The sequence below is a fragment of the Perca flavescens genome, chromosome 16, assembly GCF_004354835.1.
Source record: "Perca flavescens isolate YP-PL-M2 chromosome 16, PFLA_1.0, whole genome shotgun sequence".
In the NCBI taxonomy this organism is placed as follows: Eukaryota; Metazoa; Chordata; class Actinopteri; order Perciformes; family Percidae; genus Perca; species Perca flavescens.
In genome coordinates, this window is record NC_041346.1 from 32,215,355 (window position 1) to 32,237,576 (window position 22,222).

The 22,222-nt window shown below is 41.3% G+C and overlaps 1 protein-coding gene across 1 annotated transcript in view; it reads left to right on the forward strand.

Annotated features, from left to right (window-relative positions):
• Positions 1–1,373: 1,373 nt before the first annotated feature.
• The window catches only part of myo5b (myosin VB), a 72,244-nt gene continuing 51,395 nt past the window's right edge, over positions 1,374–22,222 (forward strand). Inside the window, exons 1-5 of the mRNA XM_028601335.1 lie at positions 1,374–1,800; positions 16,792–16,902; positions 19,066–19,237; positions 20,688–20,832; positions 21,102–21,258. Coding sequence (XP_028457136.1) covers positions 1,774–1,800; positions 16,792–16,902; positions 19,066–19,237; positions 20,688–20,832; positions 21,102–21,258 — 612 coding nt within the window. The 5' untranslated portion in view covers positions 1,374–1,773. The remainder of the gene's footprint in view (positions 1,801–16,791; positions 16,903–19,065; positions 19,238–20,687; positions 20,833–21,101; positions 21,259–22,222) is intronic.

The following is a 22,222-nucleotide window of genomic DNA, read 5'->3' on the forward strand; positions in this document are numbered from 1 at the left end:
TGAGAACAGGTTCTCATTAACAACGGAGACCTGGCCAAGAAAAGCATCAGCATGCAGGACAACATACAGTTACACATTCAATACAGAATACAGTGTAGTTAGTTGAAGCTGCTGTAATAAGTCTGTAATAACTCTAGTAACTAAAACACTCTGTCTCTAAGAGTGAAAGGCTAGAGAAGCTCTGATCTAAACTCTCCCCTCAGTCTTTACACATCTAGACCAAGGAAACCTCTGAGTGGTGTTCTTCTGATGGTAGTTAGTTGAAGCTAAAGTCTGTAATAAACTAAGAAACTAAAACACTCAAAAGGTCTTTGAATCAAAACCATTTTAGCATCAAATATATTGAATCAGATTTTCAGTCTGCAGCTCCAAACTGTAGTTTATATATTTTCCATCAGATGGAGACATGTTGTCATGTTTCAGAGCTCTGCTGTCTTTAAAGCATTTAAATCAATCTTTCTGCTATAGCCGACCCACATCATCACATACATTCACCATACCTAGAGATTGGCATGGTTTTATTTCGGTTAGTCTAACAGCTGGTTTGATTTGCATTGAGAGATGATTTTATGGAAAGTACCCCATGCCAATCTCTAGGTATGGTGAAGGGTATGTGATGATGGGGGGGCAAGGGAACTTTATCAGGATGCATAGTATCCTGGATCCATGAAATAACTGGCCTTTAAAAATAAACATCTGCCTGCCTCTATGGGAATCTAACATCATGTTTTCGATGGTTTTGTTACCCAAACACCACTAACAGCAAGTTATTACCACTAGGTTTACACTTATTTTTGGAATTCATGGACAATAATCCTAATTTTTAGGAATGATACCTAATTTTTTAGTTAAAAAAGCAGAATTGATGAAATATTTTTAAACTAATATTAGAGGAATGTATGTTGATGGCTAATCAGAGTGTATCGGTATTCAATAAAGTTTTGAAACCATTTCAATTTTTTTCGAAATGCTAAAACTTTAATAAAACATAAACATTTTTAAATAAAAGTAGTGATTGTGTTGAATTGTACGTGTGAAGAGCATTGTATGGAATCCATCTGATTTTTGGGTAATATTTATTTAAAAAAAACAAACATATTTCTGTTTTTGAAATTTTTTAAACGGGTCAAATTGGACCCGAGGACAACACGAGAGTTAAGTGACCCGTCACGTTCTCTCTGGACCGTTTGTGGGACCCCAACCCTCATTTTGGAAACCATGTAGCAGTGTGTGTGTGTGTGTGTGTGTGTGTGTGTGTGTGTGTGTGTGTGTGTGTGTGTGTATATATGTGTATATGTGTGTGCGTGCGTGCCTGTGCGCGCGCACAGTAGAAACCTGCCTGACAGAGAGTCAGGAAACAGCCAATCAGCCTCTCGGTGTGTCTGTCCGGAAGTCTCCTTCATTCTGCAGTAGGTATATTTGTAGTAAAATGTTGGCTTGTTACGGCTCTTTGGAAGTGTTCTACCGTGTTGGATTAAAGGGTGTAACCACGGAAACGACGCAGGGTAACTACGGGAGGGAACACGTGCAGGTAGCGGGAGCCCCCGAGGCTTTCTGACGGCTGGAGCTACACCGAGACAAGTGACCGAAACTCCGCCGGGGACACCTGCCCGCCCCCGGGATACACCTGCCAGCCGGCCCGCGCGCTCTACATACCGGGGCATGCGGACTAACTAACAGCTGACCGGTGTCTCTGCTCCTTTACACGAAGAAACTTCCCAATAAAAAGGATTCTAATGGATTTGTAAGGACACCGTTTGTTCTTTTGGGATCATGTCGGTGAACGAGCTGTACACAAAGGTGAGTCCCTTCACCTGTGGTAGTACACCGCGACGTCACACTGTTTCCTGGTTAAACACTGAGGACAAACTGCATTCACCGCTCCTTTTATAAAACAGCCTCGTTTTAACAAACAGTGCTGTGTGTTTATCCAAAAGTTAACAGTGTTCTGTCTACAGGTCACTTCACCGTGAACCAAACTTAATGTTATTTTCATGGAATTCTGAGTGCTGAGTAGCGTCTTCGGGCGGTTAAGCGGTGGCGTTGATAGTGATCAAACGTTTAAATAATGTCTCAATCATAGCTCTGTGGTGGATTAAATGTGTGCCGAATGTATTAGACGACCGGGGGACATTTGTTGGCTAGTCGGGTTGTGACGTTTTTTCATGAAAACTGACAGTTTCTTATAGATTTACATGTTTTGTAATGGACTTTGTAATGGACTTCAACACGTCACTGAGCGCATAGGTAGCAGATGACTTATGGCGGGGGAGGACTTCTTTGGTTGATAGCAAACCGAGTTTCGTGACTTGTTAAAAGTTATTTCCATGATGCACTCTGGTAGTTAAAGCAACTGTAGGCTACTTTATGTTGGGAGGCAGCAGTATGACTGGTTGACGCACGGAAGCCTTCAGAAAATGATCCAACTTTAAAAGTACTTATTACAAAATGTTGCTTTCCAGGATTTAGAATCTGTGGTTTAGTAAAAGATGAAATAACCATCTTATTTAAATAATGCAGTTAACCAGTTACAACTACTACCGTATAGTTAAAATACATCCTTAAAGCTGCATTAATAAACGACTTCAGTTCGTTTTGATGTCACAGTTACGTCACAGTGATGTCATGACATGAGCCTACAAATGTCGCACTGAATTAGAAAGTTACACCAGTTTAAGTGTTCAATAATAGTCTGCGGTGTTAACACAAGAGCAGCAACAGGTGAAACCGTCTGAAAGCTGGGTCTGTGTTTCAGGCAGAGAGCCTAAATCAGATACTCTCCAGGTGCATTGTGGGAAAGGTAGGCTAACAGTCTGACTTTTGTATTCTAGTTTTATTATTTGGTCAGCTGGTCTCCCTCCTGACATTTAGGATGGTCTCACTTTACGTTTCTCCTTCATAGTCTGAGACACGGACACACTCGGACGGACACACACACACACACACACACACACACACACACACACACACACACACACGTTCTTTTCTACAAAGTAAAATAAACAGACTGACTGACATGTGATGTCATTCTTCTTAGAGAACTGTCCGTTTTTAGAAATGTCTGATGATATTTTGTCTCTAGAAGTGTTTTATTCAGCTGTTGTTTTTGTTAAAGAAGTAGATCCCAATACTCAGTACTATTGAATCTCAATACTTCTAGAATCATAATGAATGGAAATACAAAACACAGTCCAAGCCTCGGGAATGAACTTGTTTTGGTGGAACGTGTGTATGTTCAAAAGTTACTAAGCCAATCATCCTCCATGTATCAGGCTTAGGGCTGAAAGATATGCTTTATATGTATGTATGTATGTATGTATGTATGTATGTATGTATGTATGTATGTATGTATGTATGTATGCATGTGTAGTCCGAGCGTTGGGTTGTGCAGCTGCTCTGTAATCCTCCTGCTAAACTCTGAGTTAGTTTTGATGAAGACGAGCCACTTAAATCCTGAATAATCTGATCTGCTGCTCCATCTGCTCCACACACACACACACACACACACACACACACACACACACACACACACACACACACACACACACACACACACACACACACACACACACACACACACACACACACACACACACACGTACGTTCACTTTGCTGACTCAGACACCCGTCTCTCTCTATTTATAATCTCAGCTGCACATTTACACACTGTAGACAAAAAAAAAACAGGTTTAATATTTAGTGTAAATAAACAATTCTTTGTCATGTTTTAATCTGCAGATTTATGTTCTGGATTCATTTGTTAAAATCAGTCTCACAACACATTCTCATCAACAACTTGTAAGATTTTCTACTTAATTAACAGCAACCGCAGAGGTTAATCCACCAGACTCCATGTAAATAATCAGGACTTTTAGCTTGTATAGGTTCAGCATATCTCCACCAGACTCCATGTAAATAATCAGGACTTTTAGTGTTTATAGAACCAGCATATCTCCACCAGACTCCATGTAAATAATCAGGACTTTTAGTGTTTATAGAACCAGCATATCTCCACCAGACTCCATGTAAATAATCAGGACATTTAGTGTGTATAGAGCCAGCATATCTCCACCAGACTCCATGTAAATAATCAGGACTTTTAGTGTTTATAGAACCAGCATATCTCCACCAGACTCCATGTAAATAATCAGGACTTTTAGCGTGTATAGAGCCAGCATATTTACACATGTAAATGGATGAATTAAGGGTTTATTTCAACCAAACCAGAGTGGTGATTGTTGGAACAGTGGAAAGATGAACCAAGACGGCTTTTGGTAGTTTTATTTAATTTCTGTCCACTTTGAATGAAGTGTGTTTTACGATGATAAAAGTCCTCATTATTTACATGGAGTCTGGTGGAGATATGCTGGCTGTCCTGATTATTTACATGGAGTCTGGTGGAGATATGCTGGCTGTATACACGCTAAAAGTCCTGATTATTTACATGGAGTCTGGTGGAGATATGCTGGCTCTATACACGCTAAAAGTCCTGATTATTTACATGGAGTCTGGTGGAGATATGCTGGCTCTATACACGCTAAAAGTCCTGATTATTTACATGGAGTCTGGTGTAGTTTGGTGATGGTGATTTCGGGGCTGTTTCATGTTAAACTAAAAGGATCTTACTCTTTAACTAAAAGGTCTATCTCTGTAGGGATCTATCCCATAATGTTGTCAGACTCTTAGAATAATAATCTGAGTCTGTCAGCAGCAACAACAGGACTTGTAGTGGACTCTAACTGCTGCTGAACATTAGTCCTGTAGGGTTACATTACAGCTCGGTTCTGGTTTAATACTGGACCAGGTTCAGACCATACAACTCTGTCTGGTTCCTCCTGCTGTCAGAAGTGAGAGGTATTTCTCTGACATTTTAAAGACCAAACATTTGACACATGAACTCATGTATTTGCGTCTGTTTGTGTCTCTGGAGGATTATCGTCTCCGTCGGGGTTCAGCTCAGTTTAATCAGACTTCATTTAGTCCGTTAATTAATCAATTAGTCAAACAACAGAAGGAAAGGCTATTTATACACATACACGTTTTAGAAAAGTGACAAAAACTTCCACAACTATTTTAATAATTTGTCTTTTGGGTAATTTTTTTTCCAGCAGAAAAAGCCCAAACTTTGACTGGTATTGATTATTTTGAGGACAGCTAGGTGGGAAAGAGGAGAGAGAGAGGGGGGGGAAGACATGCAGGTCAGATTCAAACCCTGGACCTCTGCGTTGAGGCATAAACCTCTCAGTATATGTGCGCCTGCTCTACCCGCTGAACCAACCCGGCCACACTGTGAATGGTATTGAAGTGTGAGTTGAGTCTATTGTTACATCACAGTAGCTCTGTACAGGTAGAACCTGACACATGTTATCTAATACATTTCTATAGTAAAGGAAGTGTGTGTGTGTGTGTGTGTGTGTGTGTGTGTGTGTGTGTGTGTGTGTGTGTGTGTGTGTGTGTGTGTGTGTGTGTGTGTGTGTGTGTGTGTGTGTGTGTGTGTCTGTGTGTCTGTGTGTCTGTGTGTCTGTGTGTCTGTGTGTGTGTGTGTGTGTGTGTGTCTGTGTGTGTGTGTGTGTGTCTGTGTGTGTCTGTGTGTGTCTGTGTGTGTGTGAATAGTTCCTAGTATGTTAAAGCACTTTGAGTAATTGTAAATACTTGAAAAGCGCTGTATAAATCCAGCCATTTACATTTAGACTTTATGTAAGTTTGTCTGTACGTAGGAGAAGGGAAGAAGGATAAAAGAAAGGATGGAAGGAAAGTAACGGAAGAATAAATAAGTAAAGATGTAAAAAGGGAAGGAGGAAGGCAAGGAAAGAGAAGGAAGGAAGGAATGAGAGGAAGGAGGATTCAGTGTCCTGTCCCAGAGGAGAGAAGAAACTAGAAAATATTCATATTTAACAAGCTGACATCACACAAGCTTACCTGTTTTATCATCACAAAATGACTCAAACTGATTAATGGATTCTCAGAATAGTTGTAGATTAATTTTTAGATTTCTTTATTTAATGACATGAGTACAGAGTCCAACATGTAAATGTGCCAGATTTAGCCATGCAGGCTAATTTCCATCTGCAGTCCCTATAGCAGGTTGATGGCTTAAAACAACAGGTAGGCTACAACAAATACACATAACACAAGAAATACATAATCATAGACAAGTCAACATGACACAACCTCTGTTCCAGGTCAGGACAGCTGGCAGGTTGATGGCATGAGAAACACATAACACTAGTGTCACATAGGGCTGCACCATTAATCACAGTGTTATTGAAATCTCAGTATGAACTATAGTGCAATATCTCAATCAGTCAGGGGCGCAATATCTGTTAAAGGCAAAATATGTGTCTAACTGTTCTGAATGAAGTAGTGTGGAGCTGCAGAGACGTCGAGGACTACAAATCCCATCCTACAGACTACAACTCCCATCATACAGACTACACCTCCTCTCCTCCAGACTACAACTCCTCTCTTACAGACTACAAATCCCATCCTACAGACTACAACTCCCATCATACAGACTACAACTCCCATCATACAAACTACACCTCCTCTCCTACACACTACAAATCCCATACTACAGACTACACCTCCTCTCCTACAGACTACACCTCCTCTCCTCCATACTACACCTCCTCTCCTCCAGACTACACCTCCTCTCCTACAGACTACACCTCCTCTCCTACAGACTACACATCCTCTCATACAGACTACACCTCCTCTCCTCCATACTACACCTCCTCTCCTCCAGACTACACCTCTTCTCCTACAGACTACACCTCCTCTCCTACAGACTACACCTCCTCTCCTCCATACTACACATCCTCTCATACAGACTACACCTCCTCTCCTCCATACTACACCTCCTATCCTCCAGACTACACCTCCTCTCCTACAGACTACACCTCCTCTCCTCCAGACTACACCTCCTCTCCTACAGACTACACCACCTACAGACTACACTTCCTCTACTACAGACTACACCTCCTCTACTACAGACTTCACCTCCTCTACTACAGACTACACCTTAGGGCTGCTCGATTATGGAAAAAAATATAATCACTCAATCATTATTTCGGTCAATATTGAAATCAAGTTAATTTGACATGATTACTCGCTGACTTCTGGAAAGATGTTGCAATTATTGAACTTAAACAGTGGAAAAAGTTAAATAAATCAACAGTAAAAAAAAACACATACATCTGTGAAATTAGCCGTAATACTTTTCCTATTTAAACCTTTTATTTTCATTCAGAACACAAGAGAAAATAAGGGTTTATGTGCAAAACGTAATGAGCTAAATAATTGTTTTTCTCGATTATTCTGTTTTTGTGATTGTTGGGAGCCAACATCATGATCACAATTACATGTTGATTAATTGCACAGCCCTACTACACCTCCTCTCCTACAGACTACAGCAGACATCTTTGTTTGGCACATATTATTGCAAAAATCACACTTCAATAATTTCTTTTTTATATTTTTCAATTAAAATGAATAATTATACAAAAGTGATCATTCCCTCCTATTTTGTGAATCATATCGTAATCGCAATAGTAGTCAAAATAATCGCCATTACATTTTTTCCTCATATGGTGCAGCCCTAGTATCATACACAGGAGTAGACACAGGTACAAGTGCATAGACACACATTAGGACGCATCAACAACACATAAGCACACACATAGACACACTACTATAGCGATAAACACTAACACATTATACTGGATTATGGCAGAATATTTGATGAGTCAATAACCAGTGTTTTATGGAATTGGAGGAGGATTTGATAGTATTTATAATTTAGTAGTTGATAATTAATCTATGAATCTTTACAGCCCTAAATCTTTTCATTATTCATTTGCAGTACTGTCTACTCAAAGTGTATTATTATTATTATTATTATTATTATTATTATTATTATTTATTATTATTATATAATCACATTTTATTTTTCTGTTTTACCCCGATATCTTAGCTTGCACTATTTTCTTTTGTCTCAGATTCAGTTTTTGCTTCTTTTTCTCGTGTCTGTTAGTTATTTATTTAATGAGCTTTTATTGGAGGTTATTACATTATTTTCTGCAGCTCTAGTGTGGAGAAAGAAACATGCTTTTATTTTGAAAGATGGTGTCGGCTGTGTGTGCCGATCTGAAGCCGACCTTTAGTCGTCCGGACAGGTACAGGTGTGTTATAGCTTCCTGTCAATAACACCCAGCCCCCTCTCTCAGAGATGATGTCACCGTGCAGTGGTGATGTCATCGGTGGGCGGAGCCTCGGCCTGTAAAGATGGTGCTGTCTCTGGGAGGAAACGGGACACAGAGTCTCTAAAACTGGAACACAGGAATCCCACGCAGGGCCACACATGTACATTTTGTTCTCAGGATTTTAACTCATTAACCCTCGTGTTGTCCTCCCGGGTCAAAACTGAAATTGAACACTTTTTTTTTTTTTATATTACTGAAAACATGTCTTATATTTTAGATTCCTCAAAGTAGCCACCCTTTGCTTTTTTTGATAACTCTGCAAACCCTTGGTGTTCTCTCAATGAGCTTCATGAGGTAGTCACCTGAAATGGTTTTACCTTCACAGGTGTGCTTTGTCAGGGTTCATTAGTGGAATTATTTCCCTTATTAATAAAAAAGCAAAGGGTGGCTACTTTGAAGAATCTAAAATATAAGACATGTTTTCAGTTATTTCACACTTTTTTGTTAAGTACATAATTCCATATGTGTTCATTCATAGTTTTGATGCCTTCAGTGAGAATCTACAATGTAAATAGTCATGAAAATAAAAAGGAAACACATTGACTGAGAAGGTGGGTCCAAACTTTTGGCCTGTACTGTACATTTTTTTGTGTTTTGTCAAAGTTTAGTTTCAGCATAGTGTTTTAAAACTGTTTTTTGGGGGAAATAAACACTCAAAATTCAATAAAGTAGTTTAACTGATCCTTCATTTAACTTGCAAAGAGTGTTGTATGGAACCATCCATGTCATTTTTGGACAATTTGGATGAAAGAATCCAACATTTCTGATGTTAGATTTGATCCGAGTAAAATAGCTTTGCTGTCTTCTGCATTGTCCGACATTTTTGTAGCCTTTTCCAACTTTTGTGTGGCTTCCTCCAACGTTATTAATTACATTTTTAAAAGCAGCCGACTCCCAGCAACCTGTTTTACAGCCTGAATATTAAAATCTCTCTGGTTCTGGGGGGAATGTAGGAGTCTCAAAGTCCACCAATCTGCCAAATTCTGCTCTGTGGCGTAGCCGCAGTTTAAAGACCAGTTTCTACTAGACGGGTCTGAATGTGTGAGGGTTCTGGTCCGGCCCGCTGGTCTTGAGTTGGACCCGGTAGATCCTGTTAATGAGTGACAGTTAAAGGGGAACTTTGACCCTACGTGGTTCTGGGTCTAAAGCTCAGTTTGTGGTTCCACCCAGAGTGCTCTCCGGAGCTACGGAAGAGACCTCAAGTTAGACTTTTGTGTGTGTGTGTGTGTGTGTGTGTGTGTGTGTGTGTGTGTGTGTGTGTGTGTGTGTGTGTGTGTGTGTGTGTGTGTGTGTGTGTGTGTGTGTGTGTGTGTGTGTGTGTGTGTGTGTGTGTGTGTGTGTGTGTGTGTGTGTGTGTGTGTGTGTGTGTGTGTGTGTGTGCGTGCGCGTGTGTAGCCCTTCCTCCCTGTCCAGAGGAGCAGTGTTCTCGCATCGCTGCCTGATCTGAATGATCTGTAAAACCAGCTGAACACCTTCTGCTGCTCCTCTGGTTTCTCTCTCTCTCTCTCTCTCTCTCTCTGAGCAGGTTTCTGCTCTTTGTTCTGCACGCTATGTGTTCACAATCATCCCTCCTCCTCCTCCTCCTCCCCCCCCCTCCTCCTCCCCCTCTCCTCCAAACAACACGAGAGAATCAGAGTCCAGACTGTGTGTTCGTCTGCTCTGAGGTCAGATCCTAACGTGGACATGCCAGTTTTTCCCTCGCCAAAATAAAAGCCTCTCTTTGGAGCGTTATTGAACTCCCTTCCCAACAGGCTAGCATGAGACTAGCATGATAAAACCTTCACTCAGTCATTCTTTCACACGCGGAAATATTAACATGTTGTCCATCCTGCAGGAATGATTCCAGATTAAAGTTCAGTAAACCGGATATTTCAGTCAGCGTCACAGCCCCTCCCCCACAGAGAAACCTCCACAAAAGTGTGTGTGTGTGTGTGTGTGTGTGTCTCTGTGTGTGTGTGTGTGTGTGTGTGTGTGTGTGTGTGTGTGTGTGTTTGTGTGTGTATGTGTGTGTGTCAGACGACCTGCTGCGCAGCCATTGGTCGGTCTGTGCCGGTGTCCCAGATTATCAGTGGGCTGCTCTGATTGGATCAGACGAGTCTAAAGATCTGCAGCTCTCATTCTGTTAATCACTGATGAATGAATGGTTTAGTGTAGAAAGTCTACAAAAAGTTTAAAGACATCTGACAACTTTTGGCTTATGGGTTTTCTGTTTTTGTTGCTTTTGAAAGTTGGTTTGTTGTGCTTTTTTTGTGACATTCTGGTCACTTTTTTGAACAAGAACTGCAACTAACAGTCATGATCATCTCTGATTCATCAGTCAGTCAATGGATGAATGAATGAATGAATGGATGATTTGATCTGCAACATGTCAGAAACTATCCAACACATGTTCACACAAATATTCACATCTGAAACGTTTGGCACACACACACACACACATACACAGGACAGGACACACACACACACACACACACACACACACAGGACAGACACACACACACACACACACACACACACACACACACACACACACACACACACACACACACACACACACACACACACACACACAGACATCTGAAAACGTTTTGGCACGACCCAATTATCCAAAATCAAAGTTCTCTCTTCGTATCTACGAATGAATGAATGAATCAATGTGAAGCTGCACAGATGAGTGTATTAATAACTAAATGAGCCAGCGTGTATCAAGACCTAATAAAGACTAAAAAGCAGAAGTTGTCCTGGTTTACTTCTGTGTTTCAGGAGTTTAATGATCTTCCTTTATGTTTATGAACAGTGCCACTTCCTGTCTGAAAGTTCACCTCCGTCATCATGTTCCTGGTGACTGATTTCTGACCAATCAGAAGAGACTTAGGGCCACATCAGAGTTTATAAGTCCTTCCTCAAGAAGTTGTGATGTTTTTCAACTTAACCCTTGTGTTGTCTTCAGGTCAAATTTCAAAATGTCTAGATCAGAAATATGGGTTTCTTTTTAACTACCTAATTTGGATGATTCCATACATCACGCTTTGCAAGTACAACAAAAGATCGGATCTCTACTTTCATTGACTTTTGGGTGTCTAATAATTAAAAACCAGACTGAACGTTGACATATACCCTTCTGTAATTATCCGTCCTTTAATATTAGTCTAAAAAATTCATAATTTCTGCTTTTTTTTACTCAAGAATTAGGTATTATTTCCTATAAATTATGTGTATTCACCATGAATTCCAAAAATGAGAATCAATAGGGATAGGGACTGTTTTAAGGGGCTACCGGAGGAGTTTTTGGATCTTTAGTCAAAATAGACCTTCCCCAGTAATACATGTTTCTATGGCCCTCCAAAATTATTGGGGACAAGAGGCATGACCTTCCCCAACAATGTATTGATGCCTTCTGTACTGGTTGGGCTTGGCAAAGATGTACAGATAGCCACTGTTTCACTATTCCAGCTCCATGTCAGTGACAATACTTTGGCAACAGGTGGCGCACTTAGCTGTAGGGTTACATAATGCATTCCCAAAGAAAGGAACTCCAAACTCGTGTTGCTGTCATGGTGCAATTTGTGTTGGGTCAGACCCATCTGCTAGCGATGGGGGCCGAGACTGAGAGCTACATGGAAAAGTATGCACCAAACAAGCCACTTTGAAATGTTGCTGTTTTCATGAATATAAAAGTCACGACCCTCCCCTATTTCTCTCCGGTGGTCCGTTCCATAAATACCAAACGGTCCCATAGTGGTGTTTATAAATGGTAGTGAAAAGAAGCGTTAAATGTAAAAAAAAGAAAAGAGCCAAAAAACATTGAAAAAAGAGACAAAAGTGTCTATAAAAGAGACGAAAACGTCAGAAAAAGTGTTGATTTTCTGGACGACAAGTACATGGTTGAATGAAAGACAACACAAGGGTTAAATAAATGCAATTTCCCCAAACCCACTATGTGTCTTGGTGGGATTTTGTCTCTGTGGGATTTTGCGTCTCTTTGTGGTAGTTTTGTGTCTCTTTTTCACATCACTTTGGACCGTTGTTATCTCCATATCTGTGTCTAAAACGTTGGAAAAGCTAGAGCAGATTATAAACAAATAACACTCAAAAAGCTTAAAGCTAAAGAAGTCCGACTACAATTATTAGATCTGAGAAAAGTCTTTTAGTGACATTCATTCATTCATTCAGCACCTAACCCTATAACAGCAGTGAAAACACTGCACACGTTTAAAAATGTATCCAACTTTAGATCCACAAACGTGACTTTATTCTCCGAGTTATCATTCAGTTTTTAATCTCTGACTCATCTCTGCAGCTTTACATTCATTCCTCCGTAGACAGAGAGAACTTTTATTTTAGATAACTGGGTCATTTAAAAGGTTTTTTTTAAACGCTCAAGGCGTTTTATATATTTCACCTGCCCAGTGAATCTTGATGTTTGAATGTTTGATTCTCTGAACAGCTGAGTGATATTTCAGTATGAAACTGATCAGCGTGAGAGCCGCTCTGGGCTTTTATTCAAATAACCTTCTGCTGTCGGTGAAGCAGATTTGCATGGATGACGTGATGTCAGTCGGACGGCAGATGCAGGCAGTGTCACTACCCGATGTGAGTCGAGTGCAAATGTGAGTTGCGCATGCGTAACTTTGCGACAGTGACGCCCCACACAGGTAGACTAGTCCTTGTGTTGTCTTCTTGTCAACCTTAAACAATAAACTTTTTTTTCCCAACGTTATTGATGCTTTTTTTTCATTTATTTGCTTTTTCCAACATTTTAAATTGTTAAATTTTTCGTCTACACAATTTCAGCGCTTATTTCTACGTCCCATATTTTCTGATTATAAAACAAAAATGGGTCAATTTGACCCGAAGTCAACACAAGGACCAGACCAGATTTCACGCAGATCTGTTTTGCTGTTAGCCACAGAATAATGAGATGGGGACATTACATAGCAGTAATTTATTATTTAGCATAAGGCATCACATTTTCACGGCATGATCCCTGATGTCAGTTCTAGATTAGAGGCTGAAGTAGCCGACAAGAACCTGCTAACGAGAGACTTCAGTAATGTCAATACAATAAAAAATAAATAATGGACATATTCACTGCTGGCTACAAGTTAGCAATCAAACACAACAAAGGCTGTCACTTGAGTGGTGTTTTGAGCTAACGTTAGTAATCTAACAATCATAGATAGTTAAAATGTTTGCCGGATCCCTTGGTAAACCGTTTAAATCTGACAACTCACATCTGCACTCGACTCACATCAGGTAGTGACCGCGGTCTGAATGCAGCGTTACCGTACGCAATCCCATCATGCATACTGTCTAGTGTAGTCAGCCCCTCCAAAAGACTCATTCTGAGTCAGGGAAAACTCTGCCTATCAAATGGCCGACTGTGCACGGGTCCGGTACGCAGTGTTCTCACTAATCAGACAAACTGGACTTTAGGGTTGAGAGTACTCTGATCTGGGAATGCGAGAACCCTTTACTGCATTTCATTATTCAGGACAAGAGCTGCAGAAGTTTAGTCTGCTGCTGTAATTTCCTCTGAAGTGAAAATCAGTGAAGTTAATGAAGCCTTTGATCAGGAACTGAGTTAATCTGCAGAAGCAGATACAACTTCTAATTAAACTGTGTTACTGTGAAGAGAGAGAGAGAGAGATCAGTTCTTTCATCTTCAACTCCCAAACACAGACAGCAGACGTCAGCAAGTTGAGATAAATCATGAAATAAAGAAAAGGTTTTATTTTATTCAGAGGTTGAGGCCAAATCAGGACACTGTACTTAAACTTAAACTGTTTTAACCAGTGGTGTAGTCTAGTTTTTGTAGTGAGCATATCGTGATTTTCGTTTTCCTCCCAGCTTCATACTCGCCGTCCCAGATCAACAACCCCATACCTATTTTATAACGTTACCCTTAACACAGGGGTTAGCAAACGCATCACTCAAAGGTCCAGCTCAGAGGCCCGGAACGATCGGCGATAAAACATTTGATGGACCTTTATCACAGCAGACAAGTTGACTTGTCATAGTAGGAAAAGCACAGCTGAGATTGATAACCTTAACAATGGCTCAGTTCCATCAAGTGTCCCAGTAAGATATTTCAGTGAGTCAGCATGCCCAATACCAGGACCTCTCCTAAGTGGAATGCAGCCATCAGTAATGGTTTAATACCAGGGTCTCTCCTAAGTGGAATGCAGCCATCAGTAATGGTTTAATACCAGGACCTCTCCTAAGTGGAATGCAGCCATCAGTAATGGTTTAATACCAGGGTCTCTCCTAAGTGGAATGCAGCCATCAGTAATGGTTTAATACCAGGGTCTCTCCTAAGTGGAATGCAGCCATCAGTAATGGTTTTGAACACACCTGTGTTTTTCCTACTATGACATGTCAACATGTCTGCTGTGAAAAAGGTCTGTAAACTCACTTTTAACTTTTAAAGCAACATACATTCAGGCTGAGTTCTCTGTTTCTCTGATTTGGGTACCGTCCAAACTAGAAAATGTTACACTTCATAACGTACTGTATTCATAACACAAGGTTTTTGGGCTTGGCCTGGATGGACTCTCCGTCCGGTCCGAATGCTGTCGTAAAGCATCATCCTCTTCTGGCTCATTTCCGGTAGTTTCTGTAACGTTAACGTCTACTGCAGTGTCACCTGAAGCGCCTGTAACTTCAGGGGCGGGTTTATAGTCTAGTCATTTTAAGGCAAAATGGGGGTCAACCTAGGCCAAATTGCAACAAAAGAAAACTCAACTGATTTTGTATCCTAAATGTACCTTTTTCACAGCAGACATTATGATTTGTCAGAGTAGGAAAGGCACAGCTGAAAGTGATAACCTTAAAGTGATGGTTCGGAGTAATTTCACCCTAGGGTCCTTTGCACCATGACCTCGAGCCAAACACCCCCCCAGAAGCTTTTTTCACCTGGGTCTAACATTGGGAGAGTTAGCGTAGAGTAGCGTTAGCCGCTGAATAGCTTAGCGCAGGGGCTAATGGATCCACGTTTGTATCTCGTAAATGACCCCACTAATAATGCCCGAAATGATACCAAACGTCTACACTAGTACAAATAGGTTATGCATTCATAAAACGACGGATTGGAAAGTTTGTAAGTACACCAGAAGTTTATGTAAATAACACTTGGCTGTTGGCTTCTGCTCTGCTGCTACTGCTACAGTAAGACGAGTGCTTAGGGACCGTCTACAAATTACACCACCGAAAAGAGATACAAAAATCTTTATTAATTTAACTTTTTTTTTTTTTTTTTTTTTTAAGTAAGTGCTGTAGTATAACTAGCAGGAGACAAGTAATAACTGAGGTAATTTTGGAGACATTACTTTATTTAATCAATCAAAACCAACCCGGAATTGTGCTGTGATCATGAAAGATGTTTCCCATTGAAATACATTAGTTTAAAAAACATGCTGACCATCATGAAAAAAACAACATAAACATGTCCGTGTACACGAATCAATAGATTAAAAATTACGTGACCATTTCACGACATGCCGTGGGACTTGGTTGGAATTATAGGTGTGAAATATATATATATATATATATATATATATATATATATATATATATATATATATATATATATATATATATATATATATACTGTATATATAGGTGTGAAAGTGCCTCAAGTGTCAGACCCCTTTTTTTAGAACACCTTAAATATTCCCAAGGCTGTCCCGAATACCTTTTTTTTGTGCTACGAAGCTTTAGGAACTAATCAACAGCAATATTAACAATATTGGAGGCTTCTGATCTGCCAGCGTGCGGTGAGATTTGGCACATCTGTACTGTTTTTACCTTCGTTAAACCGTCTGAAAGGCGGCAGGCTGCTGAGGTTTAACCACACACGTCAGACGGCTTGGTTATAACTCAACATTTCTCCGTTCTCGGCTGAGATAAACGACATAGCGCTGCATAAATTAGCCAGCAGCTAGCGGACATTTAACTGCTTAATCCTGACAAAGTCCACTGTGTATTTCAGCCTGAATGCATGTTTTGTCAGGGTTCGATTTATTTAGCTTTTTGAGGATTCAGATATGAAAGTATTGAAGAAAAACAAAACAACAAAAAAACTGAATCTTTAAGTCCCAAAATTGAAAAACATTCAAACAACTTTATTCATCCCGAGGGAAATGTAAGGCATCCAGTAGCTTAAACAACCATCACACAACAAACACACATACACACATATATCTCACATACATAAAAATCAATCACAGAAATGTAGAGTTAACAATTTGTTTAGTGATTACAAAGGTCTGGTATGGACTGACCATGTGATGCATTGACCATGATAAGGTGCTATAGTAGAGAGTGTGCAATGGTGGTAGTGCAAAAGTGAACAGTGCAATAGCTTATTATTAAATATGAACGGAGTATGAAAAGACAAGAATGTAAACAGAATATAATTGCTTGACAAACAAGAGAAGAAATAACTACCAAAGGAACGAATATGCGAACAGTTGAAATATGTCTCCACTAATGTGTAATGTGATGTGTGTGTGTGTGTTGTGTATTCCAGTACACCCGGGTGTGGATCCCCGACCCAGAGGATGTGTGGAAGGCTGCGGAGATCGTCAAAGATTATAAAGAAGGAGAGCCGGTGCTACACCTCAAACTGGAAGATGAAACGGTACTTCACTTTATTCATAACCTCTTTTTTTATTTCTGTCAGAGAGAACAAGGTCTACTCACGAGACACAAACACACAGCGACTGACTTTTATACTGAACTAAATTATAAAGGCAACCCTTGTTTTTTCACCCTATTTTTCATGAGCTGAACTCAAAGATCTAAGACTTTTTCTATGTACATAAAAGGCTTATTTCTCTTAAATATTGTTCAAAAATCTGTCTTAATCTGTGTTAGTGAGCACTTCTCCTTTGCTGAGATAATCCATCCACCTCACAGGTGTGGCATATCAAGATGCTGATTAGAACTCTAACCCTAACACCAGATACTGACACCCCCGGACCCCCCCCCAATACAGTAAAATTGCACATTTTAGAGTGGTCTTTTATTGTGTCCAGCCTAAGGCACACCTGTGCAATAATCATGCTGTCTAATCAGCATCACAACATAGAAAAAGTCTTAGATCTTTAAATTCAGCTCATGAAAAATGGGGGAAAAAAACAAAAGTGTTGCGTTAATAATTTTGTTCAGTGTAGTTCTGATCAGTTTCATGGTTGTTTACAAACTGGTAGCTCACTGATTGGACAGGTTTGCTGATGTCATCCTGCAGATGAAATACCGAACTTCGGTCGTAAATTGAAGCTCTCTGGTCATTTCTATAGACAGCCTATGGACCCAATCACATAGTTTGTTTGCAGTAACTTCCAGGGAGAAAACTCCTGTGTCCCAAACATACAATGATAAAAAAAGTGGGAAAACTTTAGAATATTTGGAGAATGAAAGTGGGAACATTTTAACGGGGATAGGTTGGACCTCTGTGTTTAACAATATATATTTTAAACATTACAGTACGGCTGAAAATAACAACAGAATAAAACAAGTTTGTTGGGTCTCTGTAAATTAGAGATTGTGGTGTATCTGTAAAGTGTCCTGAGAAAAGTTCTGTTCGCTACAATTAATGTGTGTACTATCTCTTTCAGCCTCTGGACTACCCTGACTGTGTACTATCTCTTTCAGCCTCTGGACTACCCTGACTGTGTACTATCTCTTTCAGCCTCTGGACTACCCTGACTGTGTACTATCTCTTTCAGCCTCTGGACTACCCTGACTGTGTACTATCTCTTTCAGCCTCTGGACTACCCTGACTGTGTACTATGTCTTTCAGCCCCTGGACTACCCTGACTGTGTACTATCTCTTTCAGCCTCTGGACTACCCTGACTGTGTACTATCTCTTTCAGCCTCTGGACTACCCTGACTGTGTACTATCTCTTTCAGCCTCTGGACTACCCTGACTGTGTACTATCTCTTTCAGCCTCTGGACTACCCTGACTGTGTACTATCTCTTTCAGTCTCTGGACTACCCTGACTGTGTACTATCTCTTTCAGCCTCTGGACTACCCTGACTGTGTACTATCTCTTTCAGTCTCTGGACTACCCTGACTGTGTACTATGTCTTTCAGTCTCTGGACTACCCTGACTGTGTACTATCTCTTTCAGCCTCTGGACTACCCTGACTGTGTACTATGTCTTTCAGTCTCTGGACTACCCTGACTGTGTACTATGTCTTTCAGCCTCTGGACTACCCTGACTGTGTGTTATGTCTTTCAGCCTCTGGACTACCCTGACTGTGTACTATGTCTTTCAGTCTCTGGACTACCCTGACTGTGTACTATGTCTTTCAGCCTCTGGACTACCCTGACTGTGTGTTATGTCTTTCAGCCTCTGGACTACCCTGACTGTGTACTATGTCTTTCAGCCTCTGGACTACCCTGACTGTGTGTTATGTCTTTCAGTCTCTGGACTACCCTGACTGTGTACTATGTCTTTCAGCCTCTGGACTACCCTGACTGTGTACTATGTCTTTCAGTCTCTGGACTACCCTGACTGTGTACTATCTCTTTCAGCCTCTGGACTACCCTGACTGTGTACTATCTCTTTCAGCCTCTGGACTACCCTGACTGTGTACTATGTCTTTCAGTCTCTGGACTACCCTGACTGTGTGTTATGTCTTTCAGTCTCTGGACTACCCTGACTGTGTACTATCTCTTTCAGTCTCTGGACTACCCTGACTGTGTGTTATGTCTTTCAGTCTCTGGACTACCCTGACTGTGTACTATGTCTTTCAGTCTCTGGACTACCCTGACTGTGTGTTATGTCTTTCAGCCTCTGGACTACCCTGTGGGTCCGAAGGCGAACCCTCTTCCTTTCCTGCGTAACCCGGACATTCTGGTGGGAGAAAACGACCTCACTGCTCTCAGTTACCTTCATGAACCGGCGGTGCTGCACAACCTGAAGGTCCGCTTCCTGGAGCCCAACCACATCTACACCTACTGCGGTCAGTCACGCAACACTACGCTTATTACTACAGTTATTACGTGTAAAATGATTACATGTACTCTGAAGAAAACACGTTGCTCTTCTCAGGTTTGATAAAACATCTTTGATCATGTATTTTGATGAACATCTTCACACTCCTCACTTCTCTGTTTTACTTTATTTTGGAGTTTCTCTTCAAGTCATCTTTTATTTTGAAATAGAGCTGTGAGAGCATTTTACAAAGGAAGCCTCTGGAGGTCCTGGTGCCAAAACCAAGAGTTGAAAAGTATAAAAAGGAATGTCTTCTGCTACGTTTCCTCCTCTCATTCCCCCTGCTCTGGTGTTTCCCCCTCTCATTCCCCCTGCTCTGGTGTTTCCCCCTCTCATTCCCCCTGCTCTGGTGTTTCCCCCTCTCATTCCCCCCTGCTCTGGTGTTTCCTCCTCTCATTCCCCCCTGCTCTGGTGTTTCCCCCCTCATTCCCCCCTGCTCTGGTGTTTCCCCCCTCTCATTCCCCCTGCTCTGGTGTTTCCTCCTCTCATTCCCCCTGCTCTGGTGTTTCCCCCCTCTCATTCCCCCTGCTCTGGTGTTTCCCCCCTCTCATTCCCCCTGCTCTGGTGTTTTCCTCCTCTCATTCCCCCTGCTCTGGTGTTTCCCCCCTCTCATTCCCCCTGCTCTGGTGTTTCCCCCTCTCATTCCCCCCTGCTCTGGTGTTTCCCCCCTCATTCCCCCCCCTGTTCTGGTGTTTCCCCCTCTCATTCCCCCTGCTCTGGTGTTTCCCCCTCTCATTCCTCCTGCGCTGGTGTTTCCTCCTCTCATTCCCCCTGCTCTGGTGTTTCCTCCTCTCGTTCCCCATGCTCTGGTGTTTCCCCCTCTCATTCCCCCTGCTCTGGTGTTTCCTCCTCTCATTCCCCCTGCTCTGGTGTTTCCTCCTCTCATTCCCCCTGCTCTGGTGTTTTCCTCCTCTCATTACCCCTGCTCTGGTGTTTTCCTCCTCTCATTCCCCCCTGCTCTGGTGTTTCCCCTCATTCCCCCTGCTCTGGTGTTTCCCCTCTCATTCCCCCTGCTCTGGTGTTTCCCCCTCTCATTCCCCCTGCTCTGGCGTTTCCGAGTCCCTGAACCGGAGACATTTGGAAACACTTCTGACTCACTTTTGGCTCAAAACTCAAACGCTTAAAAACCAAAATGTAGCAATGTAAATGTAGCCTCGGACTCTTAAAGATATTTTCCTTGAACCTGAGAATGTTTTCCTCAAAAAACCTGCATTATATTTTAAACCGATACACCACCTGGCTTGGTGAGGACCAAAGTACAGAGTGTGACATTTGCGTGGTGTCAGGCTCGGATCATTGTCTTCTCGGCCCTGTGCAGGATTCTGAGGATGTTTGACGAGAATCTCTTGAGTGATACTTTATGTATAAATGTGTTAATCTGTTGATGTTTTAATGTATGAATGTGTTGATGTGTGCAGGGATTGTGCTGGTGGCCATCAACCCGTATGACCAGCTGCATATTTATGGCGAGGAGGTGATCCGGGCGTACAGCGGCCAGAACATGGGCGACATGGACCCACACATCTTCGCTGTGGCTGAGGAGGCATACAAGCAGATGGCCAGGTCACAAAACTCTCCTTTTCTAAACTTCCCTAAACTGGCTTTGTTGACTAAACGTCCAAATGGTGGAGCTACAGCAGCCGTCTAAAAAGACACAACAAATCAGCCGAGCTAGCACTTTCTAGCACACAACTTTCACTAAAATGTAGCTTTCAATCAAGCTGTTTTTCTCAAAAAGTGTAAACTAATTAGCAGCTTTAATCATGTTTTTTTCTGGATGTTTTCTTCTTTTTCTTTCCTATAACCCTGTCTTTGTGTCTGACGTTTTGCAGGGACGAGAGAAATCAGTCGATCATCGTGAGCGGAGAATCCGGCGCAGGAAAGACGGTTTCTGCAAAGTACGCTATGCGTTTCTTTGCCACGGTGGGCGGCTCGGCCAACGACACTAACGTGGAGGAGAAAGTGCTCGCCTCCAGTCCCATCATGGAGGTCAGTGAGAGGAGGTTATTTCAACTTTACTTTTGAGAAAGGTGACGCACAGAGAGCAGACTCAGGCTTTATCCCAGAAATGTGCTTCTGTTGATGCAGACTGCTCTGACGTTAACACTCATTAACACGTATTATCTAATTTGTTTAATGAGTTGACAGACCGAGTGTGAGAATGAAATGTTGAAGGGTTTATGTGCCGAAGCGTTAGCAGACAGAGAAATTAAATATAGGGATCCTGACTATGAATCATGTTGAAGGAAATCAGGTTGTGTCCTCAGTGGAAACAGTGTTTGATCCCAGCTCCATGTAAACATCCTAATCATCCTGGTATATTCTGATTTTGTAAATACAAACTGAAACAGCAGGACCCCAGTGGGTTTATTGTTTGTGTAAATTAAAGGAAGAACACGTTTTTTTTTTTATTCTATTGCTGGAATCAAACCATTCAATTTGATGTTGACAGATTTAGGCTGAATCTCATTTCTTTGTCTCACATACTAAGTCTGTTTGCCATAAATATTTGTATACACACTGCATGGTGTGTTGTATATCTGTTTCAGTTATCACTCTTTTAATGTCATTGATGTTTAGAAACACTTTCTTTGTTAACAAAAAGCTGTCTTTTTTGCCCAATAAAGTAAACATAACAACTATTAGAACCATAACTTACATGTTACACACACACACATGTAAAAGAGGCACTCAAATGTATAAAACTAAAAAAAGACACACAAGACCACAAACAAACAAAAAACTACAACTATTCTGAAATTCCAGACCCCAGTCTGATGCCTGTTGGCCAGTAACCTTTCCCTCCAACCCCATTTCTTTCATAAGTGTCCTGTATCATAACCAAAAACAATGTACAGGTGCATGAACAGGAATGAATTACACATGATTACAATAATACAGTACCAATACAATAATGACTGGCTACAACATGAACGCAGAAACCTCTGCTTGT